General features: G+C 46.0%; 1 protein-coding gene across 11 annotated transcripts in view; it reads left to right on the top strand.

Annotated features, from left to right (window-relative positions):
- The window catches only part of LOC123384594, a 152,457-nt gene that overhangs the window by 98,464 nt on the left and 33,367 nt on the right, over positions 1-20,626 (top strand). For all 11 annotated transcript variants that reach the window (XM_045054895.1, XM_045054893.1, XM_045054894.1 and 8 more), the window contains 3 exons: positions 2,373-2,436; positions 3,374-3,451; positions 7,268-7,349. In XM_045054895.1, the coding sequence (XP_044910830.1) occupies positions 2,373-2,436; positions 3,374-3,451; positions 7,268-7,349 (224 nt within the window). The remainder of the gene's footprint in view (positions 1-2,372; positions 2,437-3,373; positions 3,452-7,267; positions 7,350-20,626) is intronic.

The raw sequence follows: 20,626 nt of genomic DNA, 5'->3' as shown, positions 1-20,626 counted from the left end.
TGGGAAAATTCCAAGAGGGATGCAATTAGTCTCTCCTAGCAGAGTAGGGGACATGTGACTTTAGAGCCAGATAGACTGCACATCTGCCTGGTCCTCACTTTCTGCAGCGGGCTGTGTTATCTCAGACCAGAAACTTAATCTCTGCGAACCTCAGTTTCTTCATCTGTAAAATGGAGACAAGGTAGATTCCATAGTTCAGCTGTGGGAATTAAATAGAACAGCACATGGAAGGTGCTCAGCACATAAAAGGTGAGTCCTGTTCTATCTGTGTCCTCTATTATTTGGGTCTAGGTGTAAACATCAGAGGGGCCGCCTCTGACCTTGCCCCCCCGCGCCCCCACCCGGCCCCACCGTCTAATGCAGTCACCGGCTCTGGGCCATTGAGTGCCCTGTCCTCTGCATGGCATGGATGCTTCCTCGTTTCTTTAAGAGTTTGTGGTCTGAAGTTTCCCGGAAGGAAAGCCTGTGAAAACAGGGGCCCAGCCTCTGTGTGGACCACAGTACCCCAGTACCCACCGTTCTGGCACAGAGTGGACCCTGGGTCACGAGTTATTAAATAAATAGCTGCAAAAAGATGGCTATTATTTTTATTGTGTCAGGGCAACCTTTTAACATTTTAATTGTGTTTTTGTCCCTCCCTGTATTTTGCCATTTTCCATCCCCTTTTCAAGCAGTTAGCAGCCTGTGGGCTTCTTTCCTCAGGGGAGATTTGTGGCTTGTCTGAAAGCACAAGTCGTGTGTGAGACACTCTCTTTCCTGGATTTTGTTTCCGAAATGTCTAAAACCATTGACAAGATTATGCTAGAGCCTGGAGGGTTTAAGGAGAGAGAGAAAAGGAGGGAGGGAGAGACAGAAAGAGACAGAGATAGAGGAATGAGAGATGAGAGAGAATGAGGGAGGGGGGACAGAGGCAGAGGGAGGGAGAGACATTTGGCAGGAAACTTAAAGAAGGAGACACTCCCCATCATCCATCCCACCAGGTCTTGAAGGAGATTTCTGGAGTCTGGATGGGGCAGGAGGAAGCCCTGGGTTCTGGGAACAGCAATGGATGCCCAGTCCCCCCCGCCGCCCCCCCCCCCCCCGAGGATAATGCCCTAAGGAGGGGTCAGCACTCAGAAGGTGTGGCTGTGACATGACATAGGGAGGCAGGGACTGGGTGCCAGGGTCCCCAGTGATAGCAGTGGCACAAGAGTGGCAGCGTGGACCAGTGTGATGATGTCTGGGTGCAGCTGGCCAGGGCTGGTGGCTGATGACCACAGGAGCCATCCTGGTTCCCTGAGGCTCCTTTCACCCCGGAGCCAGCATTGCTGGTTGAAGTTAAACGTGCCTCAGAGTCAGAGCTTTATTCACCCTCCTCTGCGTTACTTACTCACCAAGGACTCATGACCCGCCTTTGGGTCATGGACTTTGAAAGGACCAATGACCCACCCTGTGCCCTGTTTGCAGAGAGGGGTGGGGAGGTGTGAGCAGTGCCAGTCTGGTCTGAGAGAGGGCAGAAAGGAGAGTGCTACCCCTGTACCTGCTGTCACTCCTGGGCCCTGCCTGGTCCAGGGCTTCACGGGTTGTGAAGGCATACAAGAGAGGTCATAATTCCCTATCTTCCGACAGCACAACTAAATCTAGTAAAACGGCCCCTGGACACAGTTGATGTATAGTATCTGTCACTTTTCGTGGCTTCTCCTCCTCACTTGTGTTATATCAGAACCTCATGGCTTTGCAACCAAGGGGAAGCATGGGAGAACCAGGGGCCTCACATGTGACCACTTGCCACCCCGGTGGCTTCTTGCCCAGGGCCACGTGGTTCATTAGAAGGCTGCTGGCTCCACTGGCAGCTGCGTGCCTGCTCTGTATGGGGGCCTCTAGGGTTAGGGTGCTCCCTGTCCACGTTTCCCCGGGGCACACAACCGCAGGTGCCCTGCTCCTGGGCTGCACGTGGGTGGGCTAGGGATCTGTTTCCTCTGCCAGCTCACATTTCCCTTGGCCACCTCCCTCTGTCTCTCCAAGAACCAGCTCCTGATTCCTTCCCCACTAAAGCTAGATAGTTCTCTTTGTGGAGCTGGCTTTCCAGAGAAGTCTGCCTTGTCTCATATAATGATGTCTCTCTCCTCTTGCTCTGAAGAGGAGGGATGTCAACAGGGTACCGGCTCCAAAAGAAAGGGCCAACATCTGCATTAGCTTCCTATTGCTGCCATAACAGATTGCCACAACGACACAGATTTATTATCTCCTGGTTCTATATAAGTTTGACAGTGGGCTAAAATTAAATTGCCCACAGTGCTGTGTTCCTTTCCGGAGACCCGAGAGCTGAAGCCACTCCTTTCCTTTTCCACCTCAGAGAAGCTGCCTCATGGCCCTTTCCTTTGTTTTGATAGCCAGCAGGTAGCCTGTCTCCGACTTGCTCACAAAGGAGCAACACTCTATCTGAGCAGCAACCAGGTGAGTGGATACATGCAATCCTACAGTAGGTGAGTGGAGTGTGGGTTCATGGAGGGAACAGAGTGGGAACCAGCAAGGCCAGGAGGCTCCTTGCCAGGGTGTTACCCAAGCCAATGCTTGGCTTAGCTCTCCAACTAGACTGGAAAAACTTGAAGTCAGGGACTGGGGTGAACTCATCATCTTCCTTCCCTCAATGCTAAGTTCACTGCTTTGTACCCTATAGACACCCAATAAATACCACTTGCAATGAACTGATTCAACTCTTTTGGAGTCATTTTTCTTCTCTTTGGGGCCACAGTTGCAGAACCATGAGGTGACGGGAAGTCAGGGACTCTGGACCATGCTGGGGGTGGAACCAGCATCCTCAGGGGGCAGAGCCCTGGCCCTAGGGCTCCCTGTCCGAGTCAGGGTTTGGAGAATTTTCTTTATTGTCTTGCATTTTGCCCCATCAGAGATGACGCTGGAAGCTTTAGTCCCATGGTGGGACCTCACCAGGAATCTTCCCAGACATCAGGGAACTGGATTTGAGAACTGCTTTTGGGTTCAAGATGGACTGGAGGATCACTTGAGGGTTGATCAGTGATAGATGTCTCCTCCTTTGAGTTTCTTCATAAAATAACATGCTAGGAGTGAGGGGATGAAATTGAGCAAGTGAAATACTTGGCAGAGTGTCAGGAAGCACTTTCTGGGCAGATCTATTAGCTGTGCCCTCCCCCAGGGGGAGGGGGCTATTGCCTGAGTCTGGGGGAGGCATGTTTTGGCTACAGGAGGGAACATCCTGGGGGCTCTGCCTCTGGGCTCCTCCCCTGAGGTTCTGGCCTCCAGTCAAAAACTTCCTGCTGCAGATTTAGCCTGGTGAGGCCCCTAGGCTGTGAGCATCTTCTGACCCTCTGGCCTCAGATTATTCCCCTACATCCCTGTCTTCTTTTTCACACAGAGCCTCTGAATGGGGACCCTACATGGCTTCTAGGACCTGCAGCCTGCAGGGGAAGGCTGGCCCCAGGGATGTCTGCAGGTAGGAATCACTGTCTGGCAGGGCTGGCTCAGGACTGGGCTGAATTCTTGGTGGTGGCTTCATGTTTGCTGAGGGAATGAATGGCAGAATGCCACGGACGGAGTGAGGCTGAATGTTAGGCCAAGGTTTGCCTGTTATTCTCCTTCTTCAACTGGAGAAACCCTCCTAAGTTCTTGTGACACCCAGGTCATACAAGGGATGACACTACATTGGACTTGAATGTCCTACTTTCCTTGGAGGGCCATTCTTCAGGCCAGCCTTCAACTAGGACTGGCAACCAATTAGTGGGCAGTGAAGTTAATGTAGCCAAACATTAAAAAAAAAAAAAAAGACATAGGAGGCGCCTGGGTGTCTCAGTCGGTTAAGCATCTGACTTCAGCTCAGGTCATGATCTCATGGTTTACAGGTTTGAGCCCCAGGTCGGGCTCTGTGCTGACAGCTCAGAGCCTGGAGCCTGCTTCAGATTCTGTGTCTCCCTCTCTCTCTGCCCCTGCCCCACTTGTGCTCTATGTCTCTCTCTGTCTCTGTCTCTCTCAAAAATAAATAAACATTAAAAAAAAAGACATAGGACAAGTACAGTTGTCTTAGGAATATAGGTATTACTTTGTAAAAAATGTGTTTCAGTTTTGTGTATGATCTATAGAATACTAAATGAGGGTTGCAATGTGCAATGTATTTCTCCCCGTGGTTCAAGATAAAAAAAAAAAAAGGTTAGGGCATCCCAGGGATTGTGGGGGATCCCATGGGGCGTGGGGAGAGATGCTGAAGCTCTGACCAGCCAACTTCATTGACTGTAAATAAAGATACATAAACCATCAAAAACATCCCTTTCCTGACACCTTGGGGGCAAGTGGGAAAGTGCTGGCTGGGAGGTGGGAGGCTGGGGTTCTGGGCCTGGATCTATCCTGTACTTCTTGTGCGTGTTGCTAAACCCTCCTCCAACCTTAGTTTTCTCCTCTCACAAATGGGGAGAGACACTGCGCACCTGTGTAGGGCTGCCCTCTGGCGGTGAGATCCATAACTTGCTGCAGCCCTTGACTTCCAACTTGGTTTGTTGATTGGCCTGTGGCTCTCCAGATTCTGTTTGCCTGTGAGAAGGGGCAAGGTGAGCTTCACTCCCAGGTGGAGTATATAGTACCTCAATGTGTGCGTTGTGAGGTGTCCTTAAAGGCCCCTGCCTTGAGAAATATTCCCGTGTGACAGTGGACAGGACAGACGTTTGAATATTGAGTAACTCTTTCAAAGTGTGGGAAGTTGGGCTATGGAAGGCTTTAGGCCATGGGATTAGGGTAGCAGCCCTCACCAGCCTCACTGGCAGCAGGAGTTTGCTGTAGGGCCCTGCCTGGGGTGGCCAGGTTGAAGGTCGGTGCTTCTGGGGTGGGCAGCCATGAGGCCTCTGGGTCCTAAGATGGTGTTGTCTCTTCTTGACTGCCCACAGCTGGTCTCCTTCCCTGCAAGTGTCTTTACCAAACATCAGAAACAGCAAGTGGCACCGAGGGATGAGGCTTCCTCCCGGGGGACCTACCATGTAGTCAAAGTTTTGATGGGGTCCACCTGCTTTAGGGTACTTTGCTATATGCCAGGTCTTCTGCTGGGTCTGAACAGTGTTTTCTGGAGCTGCTAAGAGTGAGACTGGAGGTTTATAGCATGCAACTTATTTGTCTTGCCACCTGCCTCAACCTCTTCCTTTTCTCCTGGTATCAGAACCTATTTGCATCTCCATTTAAAGCTCTAATTAAATTCCCTTCAGTTGTTGACTCAACCTCCTGCAAGAGAAGTGATTTTCTGAGAAATTTCTTACTTAAACAGTATGCTGTATTGTTCTGAGATTTACTTCTAGTAAATTAAGAAGACTAAATGCTCCTGGCACTGTCTCTGCATTGAAAAAGGTCAGTTGTCTGCAGGAGTAATGCATCTTCAAATCCTCCAAAGCGAATAGCTTGGATCATTGCATTTAAGAGGTACTGAACAACTGTTTGTTAGAAGGTTGAACGGACGAATGGGTGGGTGGAATTTTAGCAGGGGTACTTCAGGTGACGCTTCTGGGCTGTGAAGTCACAGAGTTGTGCGAAGCAATAGGATGTGTGAACCCCACTATTACTGGACAGGATAGGTGGCCTGGAGCCAAGTCTGGGTACTTAACTGATAAGATGGAATGACCCAAGTAAACATTTGGCAAAATGGAGTCAAAGCACTTTTCAAAACAGTCATTTATGTTATTAAACCCCCATCTTATGGGGATCCGAGGGTCTAAAGTAGGAGTGTTTTATCTTTAAACAATTCACTTGTCTTCCGACTTCACGAATCCCCATGATGGCTTTGTTTTGAGGACATCACCAGTCTACTGCAGCCTAGAAGTGATTACCAAATGGCCTGCTTCATGCGCATGGTTCTGATTTCTAGGCTGAGTTCAAAGCAGAATCCTTAATAATAATTTTTAAATAATATTATTTTAATAATATTAATAAGTTTAATAATAATATTTGCTTAAGAAGATAATAAAGAAGAATTGCTTTCCTTTACAATTTCCCATGCTGGTCCCTTTAGAAAAAAAATAGAAATATCCCTGTTTCTACAAGTGAAGACCTTGAGAAAACATTAGAATGTGTATTTGAGTTCTTGTCCACACCCTGTCATGATGAATCATGGAGAAGTGTCCCTTCTTCATTCTCTTGATGGAAAATGGCAGTTGTTTCTTGGAACAAATGAAGTAGGGGCTTTAATTCTCCAATCAGGAAACACCATGCTGGAAGCTGGTTTCAGGGCTCATGGAATCATGGGGAAGGATACAGGTATGGCCTTGATACCTGTATCAAAAGAAATTGATTCAGAGTTTGGAAGAAACACTAGAATTCTACACAATAATTTAGAGCTGTATTTCCCTCAGCTATGGGTGAGTAGCAATGGCAACGTGTGACATGATTTTAGCCAAGACGTGGATAAGTGTTTTTATTTTAATGGCATATATTTATTTTAACAAATTTATTTAATGGTATATATTTTGTGGAAATTTACTTAATGACATTTATTATTATTTTTTTTTAACATTTATTCCCTTTTGAGAGACAGAGAGTGACAGAGCATGAGTGGGGGAGGGACAGAGAGAAAGAGAGAGAGGGACAGAGACACAGAATCCAAAGGAGGCTCCAGGCTCTGAGCTGTCAGCACAGAGCCCAACGTGGGGCACAAACCCACGGACTGCAAGATCAGGACCTGAGCTGAAGTGGACACTCAACCGCCTGAGCCACCCAGGCGCCCCATTAATGACATTTATTTTAATGGAATTTATTTGTTTTAACACATATTAAAAGGATATACAACTAACACATCTTAGTTTGATTTCATGAATATTTTAGGAAAAGACTAAAGAAGCTATTTAAGTAAAAACAAAAAAAAGGCATGTTAATTTAAAGAAAACTAATAATAGTATGTGGTGATACTGTGAGGCTGGTACCTACGCAATGAAGTTTGGGGAACAGATTTAAAAGGAGTGTTTTTATAGCACTGTTAGGAGCAATACTTAGATTCTGCAGTATCCTTTAGAACAAATATTCAGGACCTGCCATCTACTTGGGGGAAGGCTCAGGTGCTGTGGTTGTGTTTGGGGAATGTCTCAAAGGCATGGCCACTCTCCTTGGCTGTGGGGGACATTTTGACTAAAGGATCTTCCTAGATCAAGACTCTGTGACTCCACCAGGAAAGACACCCTGTAGACAGTGATGTCTGCTCAGGAGAGTGGACCTTCTCTAAGATTGTGCCTGGACCTTAGGGGGAAGCTGACGCTTACAAAGCCTTCCCCTCTGCCCACCTGTCTAGGATGTCATTGCCAGACACTTGGACAACTTTCCCCAGGGTCATCATACCTCAGGGTGCATCAGAGAAGAGGCCAAGCTAACAGGTAAGCTTCTGTGAACTCTGGCTCCTCCACTGTTTGTGGAGGCAAGCAGGCATGGCACCTCCCCCAACCCCCCATCACCCCAAATGTATCTATCTCCTTCAGGATAAGACAGGAGGAATGGGCTCTGCCTTTATGTGCTTTCCTGAGTCTTTGGTGATCGTGAAGTGTCCTGGGAGGACACTTAAGAGGACAGTTTAACTGTTGAGGTGCATTTTCTGTGAACTTCAGCCTTGATTACAGAATCCATCCCTAAGCCTGCCCTTGCTTGGTATGTTGGCTCAAGACTCTCAGAGACGGAACTCAAAAAGTGCCCAGAGCTGGTGCTGGGGATGCCATTTGGTGGTCTGGGAGTTGCTGATTGCTTTCTCTGTCACAAAGCCTTTGATTTCCACCGGCTCATGTGTACACATGTGGGTATTCTTGGTGGCCTGACCATTGAGCATAATTAAAAGAAATGATTGGCTTTCTCTTGATGCAAACATCTGGTTTTACTTGAAACAAGATGACTTAGCTGTTTCAGAAACATTCTTGTAACCCTGGATTCACATTTTCTTCTTAAAATATATATTTTCTCTGTAGGGCAGCATGTTAATGTAAACAGTCCGTGTAACTGACAACCGACAGTTTCAGAAGTATGTGGGGTTCCAAGCACCGGAGGAACCACAAGAATGATTGCGTTTTTGATTTGATCACTGGAAATCTGTTTCAACAGTCACTCTGATTTAAACAATTACTCTGATTTATACTCCAAACGCTATAATTTGCAGAAAATGTAACCATGTGAGGACATTATTGTAGAGTATGTCTTGGCAACTTTGTTTTGTTGTGATGTCATTCCCTTCAGCTTCAGCGAAGCGCTGAGAGAATGGAAGAAGGAAAACAGGGTCCTTCCTTCTGATGTGCTTTCCCAGCCTCCAGGGGAAATGTTCTTAAGGCTTCCTGGTTTACTGCTCCTTACCAGTCCTAATCCCCAAGGCCAACTCTGCAGGGCTAGGAATGACAGCCAGAAGAGAAGTGGACCCAACGTTTTCTGAAGGTCAAAGAATTAAGGACTGAAGGATTAGGGAGTAGGTGGCTGGTTTTGTCTTCACCCGCACTGTGTACAGTTATGGAGGGTGAGTGGGAAGCGTGCTCTCACACCTTGTTCATTCTTCAAAGCCCAGGTGGGTGGAACTGGACGATTTAGACAGCTTGAGGTTTAATCCCTTCATTTCCCTAAGAAAGGAAGATCCAGAGAGGTAAAGAACCTCACTCAGGTTCTAAAGCAAGGGTCAGAGCCAAGGGAAGCACCTGGCCCCTGGGTTTCTGATTCACTGCCAGATTGAAAGGTAGGCATGGAGTCACAAGTTGGTCCCACTTTATGCACAGAGGATGTATTTCAGTAAAACGCAAATACAAAGTCAAAAATGAACAAAATTGAGTGGTCTCTATTTTGTAGAGTATAGCTTAAGAAAGCTAGTGTTTAAAGTATTAGGATTAGCTCTGTTTATACTACTACCCCTCAACCCAATTATCTCAGTTAGGTCAGTGCTGCTGGGGAAAGAACTGTGGAGGGGCAACTCCCTGTAGCCTGTCTCTGCCTGCTGGCTTGGTGACAGCTCAATTGCTACAGGCATTGTGGGTGCTTCTTACATGAAGTGATGTCATGTCTATGGGGGGGCACCAAGCCCCTCGATGGTGGTGGGGTGCCAGGCATCTCTAATCACATCTTCCTAGACCAGTGACTAGGGATTGGATGTTTTTGAGCCTCCAATTTCATATGTTGAAATATTAATCACCAGTACGATGGTATTTGGAGGTGAGGTCTTTGGGAGGTAATTAGTCAAAAAGGTGCAGCCCTCTTGAATGGGATTATTGCCCTTGGAAGAAGAGGAAGAGACCATCAGCATTTAAACTACCATCTCTCTCAGACCACAGATACTCCGAACTGGGAGACACAGGCTCCTAACTGGGATTCTGACTTCTTGCGTCCGCATGGAGCAGAGGTTCTCATCTGGGGTCAGTCCCTCCCCACCGAAGGAACATTTGGCAATGTTGGAAATCATTTTCAGTCATGACTACTGTGATGAAGGTGGCACTAGCATCTAGTGGACAGAAGCCGGGGATGCCGCTCAATATTGTACAGTGCACAGGACAGTCCCCCCACCCTCCACAACAAAGAATCACATGGCCCAAAAGGTCAGTAGCTGAGAAAACCTGACATATTTTCCCCACACAGTGACAAGAGTGATCTTTTAAAAGTATAAATTAGATCGTGTCACTTCCATGCTTAAAACAATATGGATCTCTAGTGTAATAAGAATAAAATTTAAATCATTTGCTTTAGTCTCAAGGCCCTATGGAATCTACCCTCTGCAAACATCTGCCTTTCCCTATTTCTCCATTCTGCTCATTTATAATACTCCAGCAGCAATGACCTTCTGTCCTTCTCTCCAATTTTCTAAACTTGTTTCTGTCTCAGGACCTTCGCACTTGCTGTTACTTCTCCTTGGAACAGTGTTCTTTAGATCTTTGCTTGATTGCTATCTCATCTCTCAAATCTCAGGTTAAATGTCACCTCCACAACAAGTCTTTTCTGAACTCCCTAAGTAAAACAGGCCTTCTGCCCACTTCTAACACACAGACACAGATGCAGACACAGACACACACACATCCCACATCCCATTATCCTATTTTATCTTGTTCACAGCACTTATCGACACCTAGTATTATCTTACCTCTGTTTATTTGGTTGTGGTGTGCCTCTATCCCCTGAGTTTCTTAAAGACAAAACAAATCTTCTGGAATAGTACAGAAAAGGGCTCAATAACTACTGCTGCCTGCCTGCCTGGTTGTCAATATGTTGAATAGAAGCCAAAGTGATTAGAACATCTTTTCTCTCTTGCCAATGCCTAGCTTTCAGGCTATCATCTTACTATGAAATCATATTTCAATAATATGAGCTGAGCATGAACTCTTTCTCTCTGCCTTCCTGCTATAACCATACCAGCCTCCCCCAGTCTACCTCACCCAACTAGTGTATACCTTAGCTGGCTGAAGCACATGTCATGCATGAGGAAATGCAAAAGGGAAAAAAAAATTAATCATTATTTTTCAAAATATTTCTGTTATATATAACAGAACACTGTATATAACAGTGTTTGTTATTTTTAGAAACCCCACTTCTCTGAGGCAGCAACCCCCACCCTCCCTTCTCTTTTCCCAGTGGGTAGCAAGATGTGCCCGAGCTGGTTGGCCTGCGTGCACTGGCCCCAGTAATTGAATGTTGGTCAGCTGCCTCCTTTCCTGCAGCACAAACATATTTAGGGCTATTTCTACGCTGGTGAAAAGAATTTGCTTCCTTGCAAATTAGCAGAGAAGGGTAAATGCAGAAATGCTGGATTCTCAGGAGCCATTTCCAATAGCAGGCTACCAATGGCCAGCATACAGGCAGCCTGAGATTTCACCCCCACAGTAGGTGAGGTCGTGGGAATGTTTCTCATGCGTGAGTGTGGGTCGTGGTGAGTGTGTTTGCACAGGTCTGTGTGTGTGCAGTAGGTGGGTCTCTGTGTCTATGATATCCCAGAGGTAAAAAATTGAAAAACGGGAAAGGATATTTTGTGTATCAACCCAGGAAAGAGTGGTAGGAACTGCACATTTATTTCACATGAACTAATAGCACTTGGATAGTGGCAGCTATTTGTAGCTTTTTATTATATGTTTGCAAATGACCTGAGTTCAAATCCACTTACTAGCTTCTTTTGAAAGAGTACTTAATTCTGAGCCTCGTTCTTATCTGTAAATTATGGCTCACAATTAATTTATGATGGTCAAAAAGCTACCAAAACTCTGTCTCTACCTTCCCCCTGCCCTCCCCTTGCTGGCTAAGAAGCGTCTGCTATCCTTGCCTAATAGTTTTGGGGTCTTTATTACCCAGATTTGGGGGTGTGGGTAAGGGTAAAACATGGAGCCTTGTAGGATTTCCATTGCAAATGGCAGGTGCTGGCTGAAGAACAAAGATGGAACCAGGGCAGAGAAGCAGAGAAGGAGATAGAGTCATGCAGACTTAATTGGGAGTGAGTCTCTTTCCCTCTGGGCTGAGGGAAGAAAGAGGATTCCAGGGCATCTGTCAAGCACATGAGCCATGGTAAGAGAGGGAACTGGGGAAAGACAATCTTTAAGAAGGTTCCCTGTGCGTTAGGACAGTAATGCCACTTTGGTATTTCCTTGAGGGACTACAGTGTTGATGGAGTCTGTTCTATCATTTTAATGGCTACACAGAGGTTCCTTTGAATGTGATGGTCCTCTTAAAAGCAGAGCCAAAAAGTCAGACTTTATTCAAGTTAGGTGAATTTGCGCTGTGGTTGTGAGTGTTAAATGTGCATTAAATATGATTTTTTGTGTGTAAATTTTAATACAGAATCTGGTAAACATTAAGCACTAAATAACATGTGCTCCAATTAGCTTGCTAATTACTGTCTTATCTCTCAAAGGGCTGATTTGAGTTTCAAGAGTTCACAGTCTCTTTTATTTGGCACTTACCATTTGCCACTGTTTTTCCTGGTCTGGATTTTCTTTTGGCAACTCATATCCCAAGTTCTGTTATCTCAGAACTGCTCGTGAATCTAAGACCAACTTCTCAACTTTGTTTTGAGATCCAGAGAAATGGAGCTCGGCTTTAAGGATATGAAATACCTTTCCTTAGGAACGTGTAGGCCTGGGTCCTTTGGAAATATCTTTGTGCAAGCAAGGGAGTGACAGCTGTGATAGGAAGTTGATGGGTCAGCTAGGTTCTTAGTCAAGGGTCCACTGTGTAGCCTGGTGAGGTGGTGGTGGTGGGGTCCCACGAATGCCAACCTAAACCCCTTCCTCTTCCCACCCTCCTTGTTCCTTCCCTGTATTAAACTCCAAAAAGCACCAAGCTTGCTTTGTGCTCTGGGAGGATGATTTAGTTCTTCCCAATAGGAGAGGCTTAGGATCAACTCAGTCATTATATCCTGTGTGTTGTCTCAGGACAAAGTGTGATACAGGTGGCAACTTTTAAAGAGAAATTATGATATCCCCAGGACTTTCACAGTGCCTGACCCAGTAGAAGCTTTACCATATTGTGGCTGGAAGGTGGAGAGGCTTCCTCTAGCAGTAGGCTATCTTTCTGCCTGCTGCAGTCCTTACTCCTTGCATCCCTCTTTCAGCCATCTGCTGTATTGCTCTCAGTTTGTTCCTTGTGTGCTGGTCTCAACCTTCCATCCATCCCAAGGGCAGGAAGTCCATTTCTTTTCATGGGAAAGCATTCCCCAGAAGGGCGAAGCACGGACACAGGTGTCGGTTGCCTGGGGTGGAATTACAGCTTTACTGTTAGCACCTGGTGACCCTGAGCCAGTTAATCTCTCAAGGCCTCAACTTCATCACCTGTGAAAGAGGGCTATTGCTAACACCTGTCCCATAAAGTTGCTATGGCTTAAATGAGTTAATACTGAACTCTCCCTGGCATGTAGTGATCACTATGTAAGTTTTGTGGGGGTGATGATGATGATGGTGATGGTAATGATGATGGTGATGATAGTGACTGTGATGATAATGATGGTGGTCATGGTGGTGGTGGTGCTGCTGATGGTGATGATGATAGTGGTGGTGGTGATGGTAGTAATGGTGGTGGTGGTGATGGTGGTGGTGATGGTGGTGATGATAATGATGGTGATGATGATGGTGGTGGGGTGATGGTGGTAATGGTGATGGTGGTGGTGATGATGATGGTGATGATGGTGGTGGTGGGGTGATGGTGGTAATGATGATAATGATAGTGATGGTGGTGGTGGTGATAATAATGATGGTGATGATGGTGGTGGTGGGGTGATGGTGGTGATGGTGATGATGGTGGTGATGATAGTGACCTTGATGATAGTGGTGGTCATGGTGGTGGTGGTGCTGCTGATGGTGATGATGATAGTGGTAGTGGTGATGGTGGTGGTGGTGGTGGTGGTGATGGTGGTGGTGATGATAATGATGGTGATGATGATGGTGGTGGTGGGGTGATGGTGGTGATGACAATGATAGTGATGGTGGTGGTCGTGATGATAATGATGGTGATGGTGATGATGATGGTTGTGGGGTGATGGTGCTAATGGTGATGGTGGTGGTGATGATGATGGTGATGATGGTGGTGGTGGGGTGATGGTGGTGGTGGTGATGATGATGGTGGTGGTGGGGTGATGGTGGTGATGGTGATGATGGTGGTGATGGTGATGATGATAATGATAGTGATGGTGGTGGTGATGATAATGATGGTGATGGTGATGATGATGGTGGTGGCAGCAGTGGAGGTGGTGGTAATGGTGGTGATGATAGTGATGATGATTTTTTTCTTCTCTTTGCTTAGCAGCACCCAGGACAGGTCTGTGCACAGAGTTGGTTGGTCTCAAAAGATCTGTTGTTTGTTATAGCCTGGACCTGAGCTAGCTTTGAGGTCTCTGTGAGAGGTGGTAGCAGTGTCTGAGCTGACACTTTCCTGTGAACAGTCAGGGGTCACCCCTATGAAGCAATGGCAGATGAAGAGTTTATGCTAATACTACAGTGAGCAGAACCTGATAGGGTTGACCTGTGGGGGCTGTGGGGACACCCAGGGCCCCACATAATGCTGAATTGACACACATGGTGACAATTACTATGACACAGACACTTCTTCCTTTGGCCGTGAGCTCTTACTCCTTCCTAGGAGTAGCTGCCCATATTATTGTGAAAATAACCAAAATACATTTCTTTTTTCTTTCCTTTTCTTTCTTTCTTCCTTCCTTCCTTCCTTCCTTCCTTCCTTCCTTCCTTCCTTCCTTCCTTCCTTCCTTCCTTCCTTCCTTCCTTCCTTTTACTTATTTTAGAGAGAGAGGGAGAGCACGAGAGCACACAAGTGGGGGAGGGGCAGAGAGAGTGACACACACAGAATCCAAAGCAGGCTCCAGGCTCTGAGCTGTCAATATAGAGCCCGACACTGGGCTCAAACTCACCAACCGCGAGATCATGACCTAAGCCAAAGTTGGATACTTAACTGACTGAGCCACTCTGGCACCCCCAAAATATCTTTGAATCCAAATTTTTGGAAGTTGTTACCAGGGCAGTCAGCGGGATGGACAAAAAGGGTCACTTTCCACTCCTAGCCTCTGTATCTTGAGAATGGTAGTTGGAACCAGTATACAGGTTTGCTCTGAGGGAAATTTTTATTTCATTTTTTAAAGAAAACCTCCATTTTCTGTATCAGCAAGAGGCCAGACCCTACTAGGTTGGACTGGCAGTGGTCCCACAGAGGGAGGCTGGCCCACCCAGCTACTTGGGTTCTGGACTAAAGCAAACTTTATCTAAATTCTGATTTTCTCTCTCAGAAGCCTGTTCCCAAATTTTGTGGTTCCTTGGTTCAAGTATTTACTGATGGACAGTGACCTCATAAGAGGAAAAGGAGCTTTTGGAATAGTCAAAAGAGAAGGCCCTAGATTAAGATCTGGGCCAGAGACTGAGCATTGTAATCTGAGGATGAGCCTTTCCCTAGGAAGACTGTCTTTTGGTTCTTACCCCCTACAACAGGTGACTGTAGAGATGATTTAGCACCATAACAATATGGGAACATGTATCTTCTTAACATGTGTCTTTATTACTAATTCTGACATGATTTAACTAGAAGATTTAAGTGTATTGTTGACTGGCTCTCCAGGGACCCTAGACTCCTGAAGTGGTCAGATGGCCTGGGGAACTTTACTCACCGTTGCATTAGGGACTTTATTATGGAAAAAGATCTGAAAAAAAGATCTGTTTCTGAAAATGGTTGGGTATAATCTCAACTTTAGTTAGGCAGAATGGGTCAAAATGGAAATCCCAGTAGGAGGAATGAGAGAATGAAACAAACTCATGTTCATGAGGAACACAGGGTGAGATACACAAGAGTTGGGGGAAGAAGGACAGATGCTGAAGCAGCATCTCCTGTTTGGCTAGCCTGAGTGCAGCAAACAGGTAGGAGATGCCAAAAATTAAGTGCAGTTAACTCTCCTAACTTCATTCTGAAATTTCAGACCCCTTCCTTTGGCAATTGTGACAGCTTTTCCATTAGGAGGTATTAGGGACTGAATGTTTGTGTCTCCCCCCAAATTCGTATGTTGTTATCCTAACTCCCAATGTGCTGGTATTAGGAAGTGGGGCTTTGGGAAGGGATCAGTTTGCAAGGGTGGAACCCTCATGAATGGGATTAGTTCCCTTGTTAGAAGAGACACAGAGCTTGGTTCCCTCCTCTCTGCTCTGTGAGAAGACATCACCCATGAGCCAGGAAGCAGGTTTTCACTAAACACCATATCTGCTAGTAACTTGGTCTTGGAGTTCTCAGCCTCCAGAACTGTGAGAAATAAATATTTGTTGTTTAATCCATCCAGCATATGGTATTTTGTAATAGCAGCCCAAGCTGACTACAACAGGGGTCACTGTTAGCCAAGGTCAAGAATATAGTGTCCCCAGAGGTGGCAGGGCCCTACAAGCTGCTTTCCTATCCTCCATCAGGCAAAGCCAGACTTTCTTATATTACAGAAGTGGCAAGGTCCCAGGGGAGCCTATGGAAGGCTTGAGGCCCAGGCTTGGATCTTCTGTAATGTTGTGCTCTCTGAGTTCTATTAGCCAAACTCAATCACCAGGTGAATACATAGATTCCACCTTTTGATGGGAGAAGCCACCTTTGATGGCGTTGATTCTTGCAATCAACCACAGGTGTCCTCTGTGCTTTTTGTAGCTTTAAGGATTTCCTTCCAGCCCTTTGAAGTCCATACAATAATTTGTGAAAAGAAAATCTGAGAAGAACTTCAGTGTCTGGGAGATTATAAGGATTCCCTTTTAATGTCAAAACATTTCAAAAACCCCACAGGATAGTTGATGGACTTTCACAATCCAATTAACTGAAAAGTTAATTAATAACTAAGTTACCACAAATTTGAGAAAGTTTTGAAATAAATGTATGTCTTTCAGTGATAGCAGCATCAATATGCATTAAAAAGATAGTTAACATTTATTCAAAATAAGACATACTAAAGCTTCAGGCATTAATGTGCAAACAGCCTCATGGACCTCTTGTTATAGCTCTGGGATATGATATAGAACCAGGCCCATAGGATAAGGACCACTGTTCTGCAGGAAATGAAGAACTGGCCTAATGTAGAGATGTAGAAGCTGGAAAGAAATCATGGCCGGAAATGCCTGCCAGTGGTAATGGATATATCTGGAGGGCAAAAGAGAGTCATTAACTGAGATCCATGACAAATTTCTGTGTGTTATTTTATATTTGCATTTGAAAGTCATCATCCTGGGCTTTGACAGAGGGGTGTGTTCAATATAGAATTTCTGCTTTGCCTGAAACATTGGCTTTTGGCTGTAAAAGTAACACATTGTCAATTGTCTATATTTTGGCCTTCACACTGCATTTCCTTCCCTGCTGTGACACAGTAACCAGCCACATACCTCCTCTCAGCCTGCTCTGTGCTCATCAAAAACATGCCTGTCTCTCTCTCAGAGCAATGACAACTCTACCGAGGCTGAGATCTGGCATTCAAGCCCCTCTGTCAGCCAGAGGTCTCCACCTGTGGAAAATGGCCACCAGACTTCCCAGGAGAAGTACAGAAAGTTCTGATTTGTTGAGCATCTTTGAATCATGGTGGCCCAGATCAGTGTTTGTTGTCATGGTGACAAGCTTCAGCCAGGACCCTCTGGGTATGAGGTGGCCAGGAGAGGGGTGGACAGAGAGCCCATAGACATGGCCTTTGGCAATTAAGACCATGCCTCTTGAGGTTAGGCTTGAGTTCAAACCTCTATTGCATCCATTATTAACTATGTCTCTGGGCAATTTGCTTGACTTTATTGAGCCTCAGTTTCCTTATTGTAAAATGGGGATAATAACACCAACTTCAGATGATTGCAGTGAGCATTGATTGAGAAAATGCCAGCAAAATGCTTCTCCCAATGATTGCTCTCTAGCATGTGCTTGGAAAACATTAGTTTTTTCAGTGTCAGCATTGCTTGTGCTACGTTTGCACGCTACCTGATTTTTAGTCTGGCGTAGGCAATGCATTGAGGCAAGGATAGCTTGTAGCATGCTTTAAATAGCATCTGGGAAGAATCTGTCACGTTTTGGAGATGCCAGCCAAAGAATATCTTATTTCTAGCCAAGAACCTTGTTTGTCCAGCTACAGAGTGTGGCTTATTTATCTGAGACAAAGTCACCCCAGCCCCGTTTTTCATATTTACTTCTCAAGAAGTGCAGCCAGAGGAGGAAATTAAGTTGTGGCTTGGTTGCAGCCCAAGATGCAGACATTTTCCTTTCTGATAGGCGCATCTGCCCTTCCAGTGGCCCCGTGAAACATGCAGGAACGGAGAATCACTTACGGTCACTGGAGGAATTGATACCCCTTGAAAGAGGGTTGAGAATAATGCAAATGTCACGTGATATCTGCTGCCGCAGAATGGAAGGAACAAACCAATTAACTGATGGAATGTGGAGCATCTAGGGGAGCTGTAGGGGCTCTGGAAGGCCACAGAAATCAGCAGAGTGGGTCCCCATGTGCACAGGAGTCAGCTGCCAGTGCTAAGTTTGCTTAGAGCTAAAGCCAGTCCAGTGGCTTTTTGACTGGCTCTGGGTCATCCTTCCAAATTCTGTTTTCTTATTTTCTTTTTAGAATGGGCACCCCCCTCTTTGGACTCATAAGCTCCTACGTCAGGATCCAACACCAAGCCCAAATTCCTCCCTTTCTGGAATCTTAAGTTCCCACTGCCTTGTGGCTTTGCTGTTAGGCTGCCTTCTGGAGCAGCTGTGCCTGGATATGCCTCTTTTGTTGAATTGCCAGCTCAGCTGAGGACACCAAGTCCTACCAGACTTGTACTGAGTCCTTACCCGAGGCAGAAGTAGATTTTTAGGGGGTGCCTGGTGCATCAAGTGAAGGATCTTTGGGAAAGTGTGCAGCCATTGATTAGCAATGTCTACTGTGGGCAAGGGCATACACAGCATAGGATAATCAGGGACTAGTGACAATAAGTGATTGAAAAATGTTTGTAAATCAAATAGCTGAATGAAGAATAAACACAACAGACAAGTTGAAGTGTCTTCCTGAAGCTCACATAGGCAGCTTGTTGTACAGCATGGACTGACAGCTTTCTTTTGATTGGCAGCTCTGAACTCCTCTTCCATGTATCATTTACTCTTGCCCTTGCCTTGAAACATGGCGGCTGTGGGAAGTCATCAATAAAAGTGAGACAGGAGATCTGGTAAAGGCCAGAGCTCTTTCTCCAGCGTCTCTTTGATCTGGTCAGAAACAGATGTACCTGGAGCCAGCCTGGGAAAGAGATAGACTCAACTGAAAAGATATAGACTTCTCTGGGGGTACACCTGGCTTTCTCTACCACTCAAACAAAATTTGATGGAACTTGCAACTGGGAATTGCTAGTCACGTGTATTCACCATCTAGAAATTATTTGTTAATCAATGAGTGTGCTTTTTTTTTTTTTTTTTTGTATGTTGGATCACATCTGGAAATGATCTATCCCCATAAGGGGATATTGCCCATAAGGAAGATGATTAAAACTTCTGATTGTGCCCAAATGAGTATGGTAATGTTTAATAAGGACCTGGGTCTTGGGATGCCTGTGAGGCACATTCTGGAATCCTCATGGTTGGGACTTCAGTTGAGGCAAAGGGACCAAAGGAAGGATTTGGAAGGTGTTGGCTTAGTTTGTTTCCTAGCCTCGTTGGGTGAGCAATCCCCTGCTCCCCACTTGCCTTCCACCTGTCTCTCTGGAGCCCAATTTCCCATTGCTTGATTCTCAAACACATCTCCAGGCTTGTTTCCCAGGGTGGAAGGAAGGCAGGGAGGACAATGTGGTTGTCACAGTGCTGGCAACTCAAAGAAATATGGCGAGAATCCCAGGATGTGGAGATTATCACCCATTCTCACTCTCAGAGAGTTATGATGATTTAGTCTTTATGACCCTAAAATTTCAGATGGCTCAGACAAAGTCATAGAACATGCCAGCTGCCTCAGGGCTGGTTGGCTGGACCTCTGTCCTGTAGAAGCCTGCACTGAGTACCAGGGCTGGGCCATGCTAGCCAACTTCCCTCACGGAGGAGTACAAATTGCAGGGTGAGAGAAAAGCCTAGGTGTAGCTTGGCTTGCTGTCCTGGGCAGTTTGCTACATGTGGTGACTTAGGAAGTCTGCCATGAGCCCCAGAGTTGGAAGAAAGGGCTCCTGCCTGGGCTTTCCTACCTTGTATTTCCCTGTAACCTCCATGTGGGTCTAGGGAACCTGGCTACTTGCATGATTCCAAGGGCTGAGGAGAAGGGTTCTAGCTTCGCCCCTTAGCCAGGACAACAGCCTCACCAATTAGTCAATGGGTGGGCTCCATTTACCTCAGCATCTTCTTCCAACCGGGCAGCTCTCTGGGTCCCTCAGAGTTTTTCTGTCCTTTGGCCTCCCTCCAAAGAGACTAAGGACACTGAAGACTAGAAGGAGAAGGAGACTTTCTCAAGAGCTCATGGGATTCTGGGGGCAGAACTATGACCTGAAAGAGAATTCCTGCCCATATCCCAGTTCCATATTTCCTGATACCCCTCTATCTGCCAGATGGAGATGAGTATTTTTCTTAGGCCCCCTGGACATTTGATAAATTAGATGGTGCCATGGCTTTTTCATCCCCACAAAAGTTATTGCCCAGGCATTGGAAGACAGCTGAATAAAGAGCTAGAAGCAGGAAGAACCTGAGAGAGAGAGAGCCAAGACCACAGTAACAACCAGCACCAATAGCCTTGGGAAGAGAAAGGAAGCAATGCTTACTCACCTTAGCAGATTGTGTGGCATGGGGCCCTCAGCCCAGGTTTATGTTTAGTTCTGCAGATTTCCTGTGAACCACTGAGTTCTCACTGGCCCAGGATGCCGTTCTTCTCAGCTGGTCTGAACATCTGGGGCTTTTCTTGGTGTGGCATGAACAAAACATGGTAAGGGGACTTAAGTAACAAACAAACAAAAACCCCAAACAAACCAGAAACAATATGGCTCTTGTCACTCATTAGAGAACACTAGCCAAATGATCACCTTGTTCTGGATATTGAGATCACAGGGTATGTAGTTCAGGCCTCAATGCAGCCATGTCAATGCTTTATGTTGTGCAAATTCTTAATGTTACTGAGGGGGTGCTGCTGAATTTTTCTAAGTGTGTTTTCCAGGGATGCAAGGTAATTGGGGAAATTATAGGCAAGTCAAAGCAACATTTTGTGCTTGTTTTCTCCTCCTTGTGC

The sequence above is a fragment of the Felis catus genome, chromosome A3, assembly GCF_018350175.1.
Source record: "Felis catus isolate Fca126 chromosome A3, F.catus_Fca126_mat1.0, whole genome shotgun sequence".
In the NCBI taxonomy this organism is placed as follows: Eukaryota; Metazoa; Chordata; class Mammalia; order Carnivora; family Felidae; genus Felis; species Felis catus.
The sequence above is the reverse complement of the archived record's forward strand: the minus strand, read 5'-3'. Positions and strand labels throughout refer to the sequence as shown.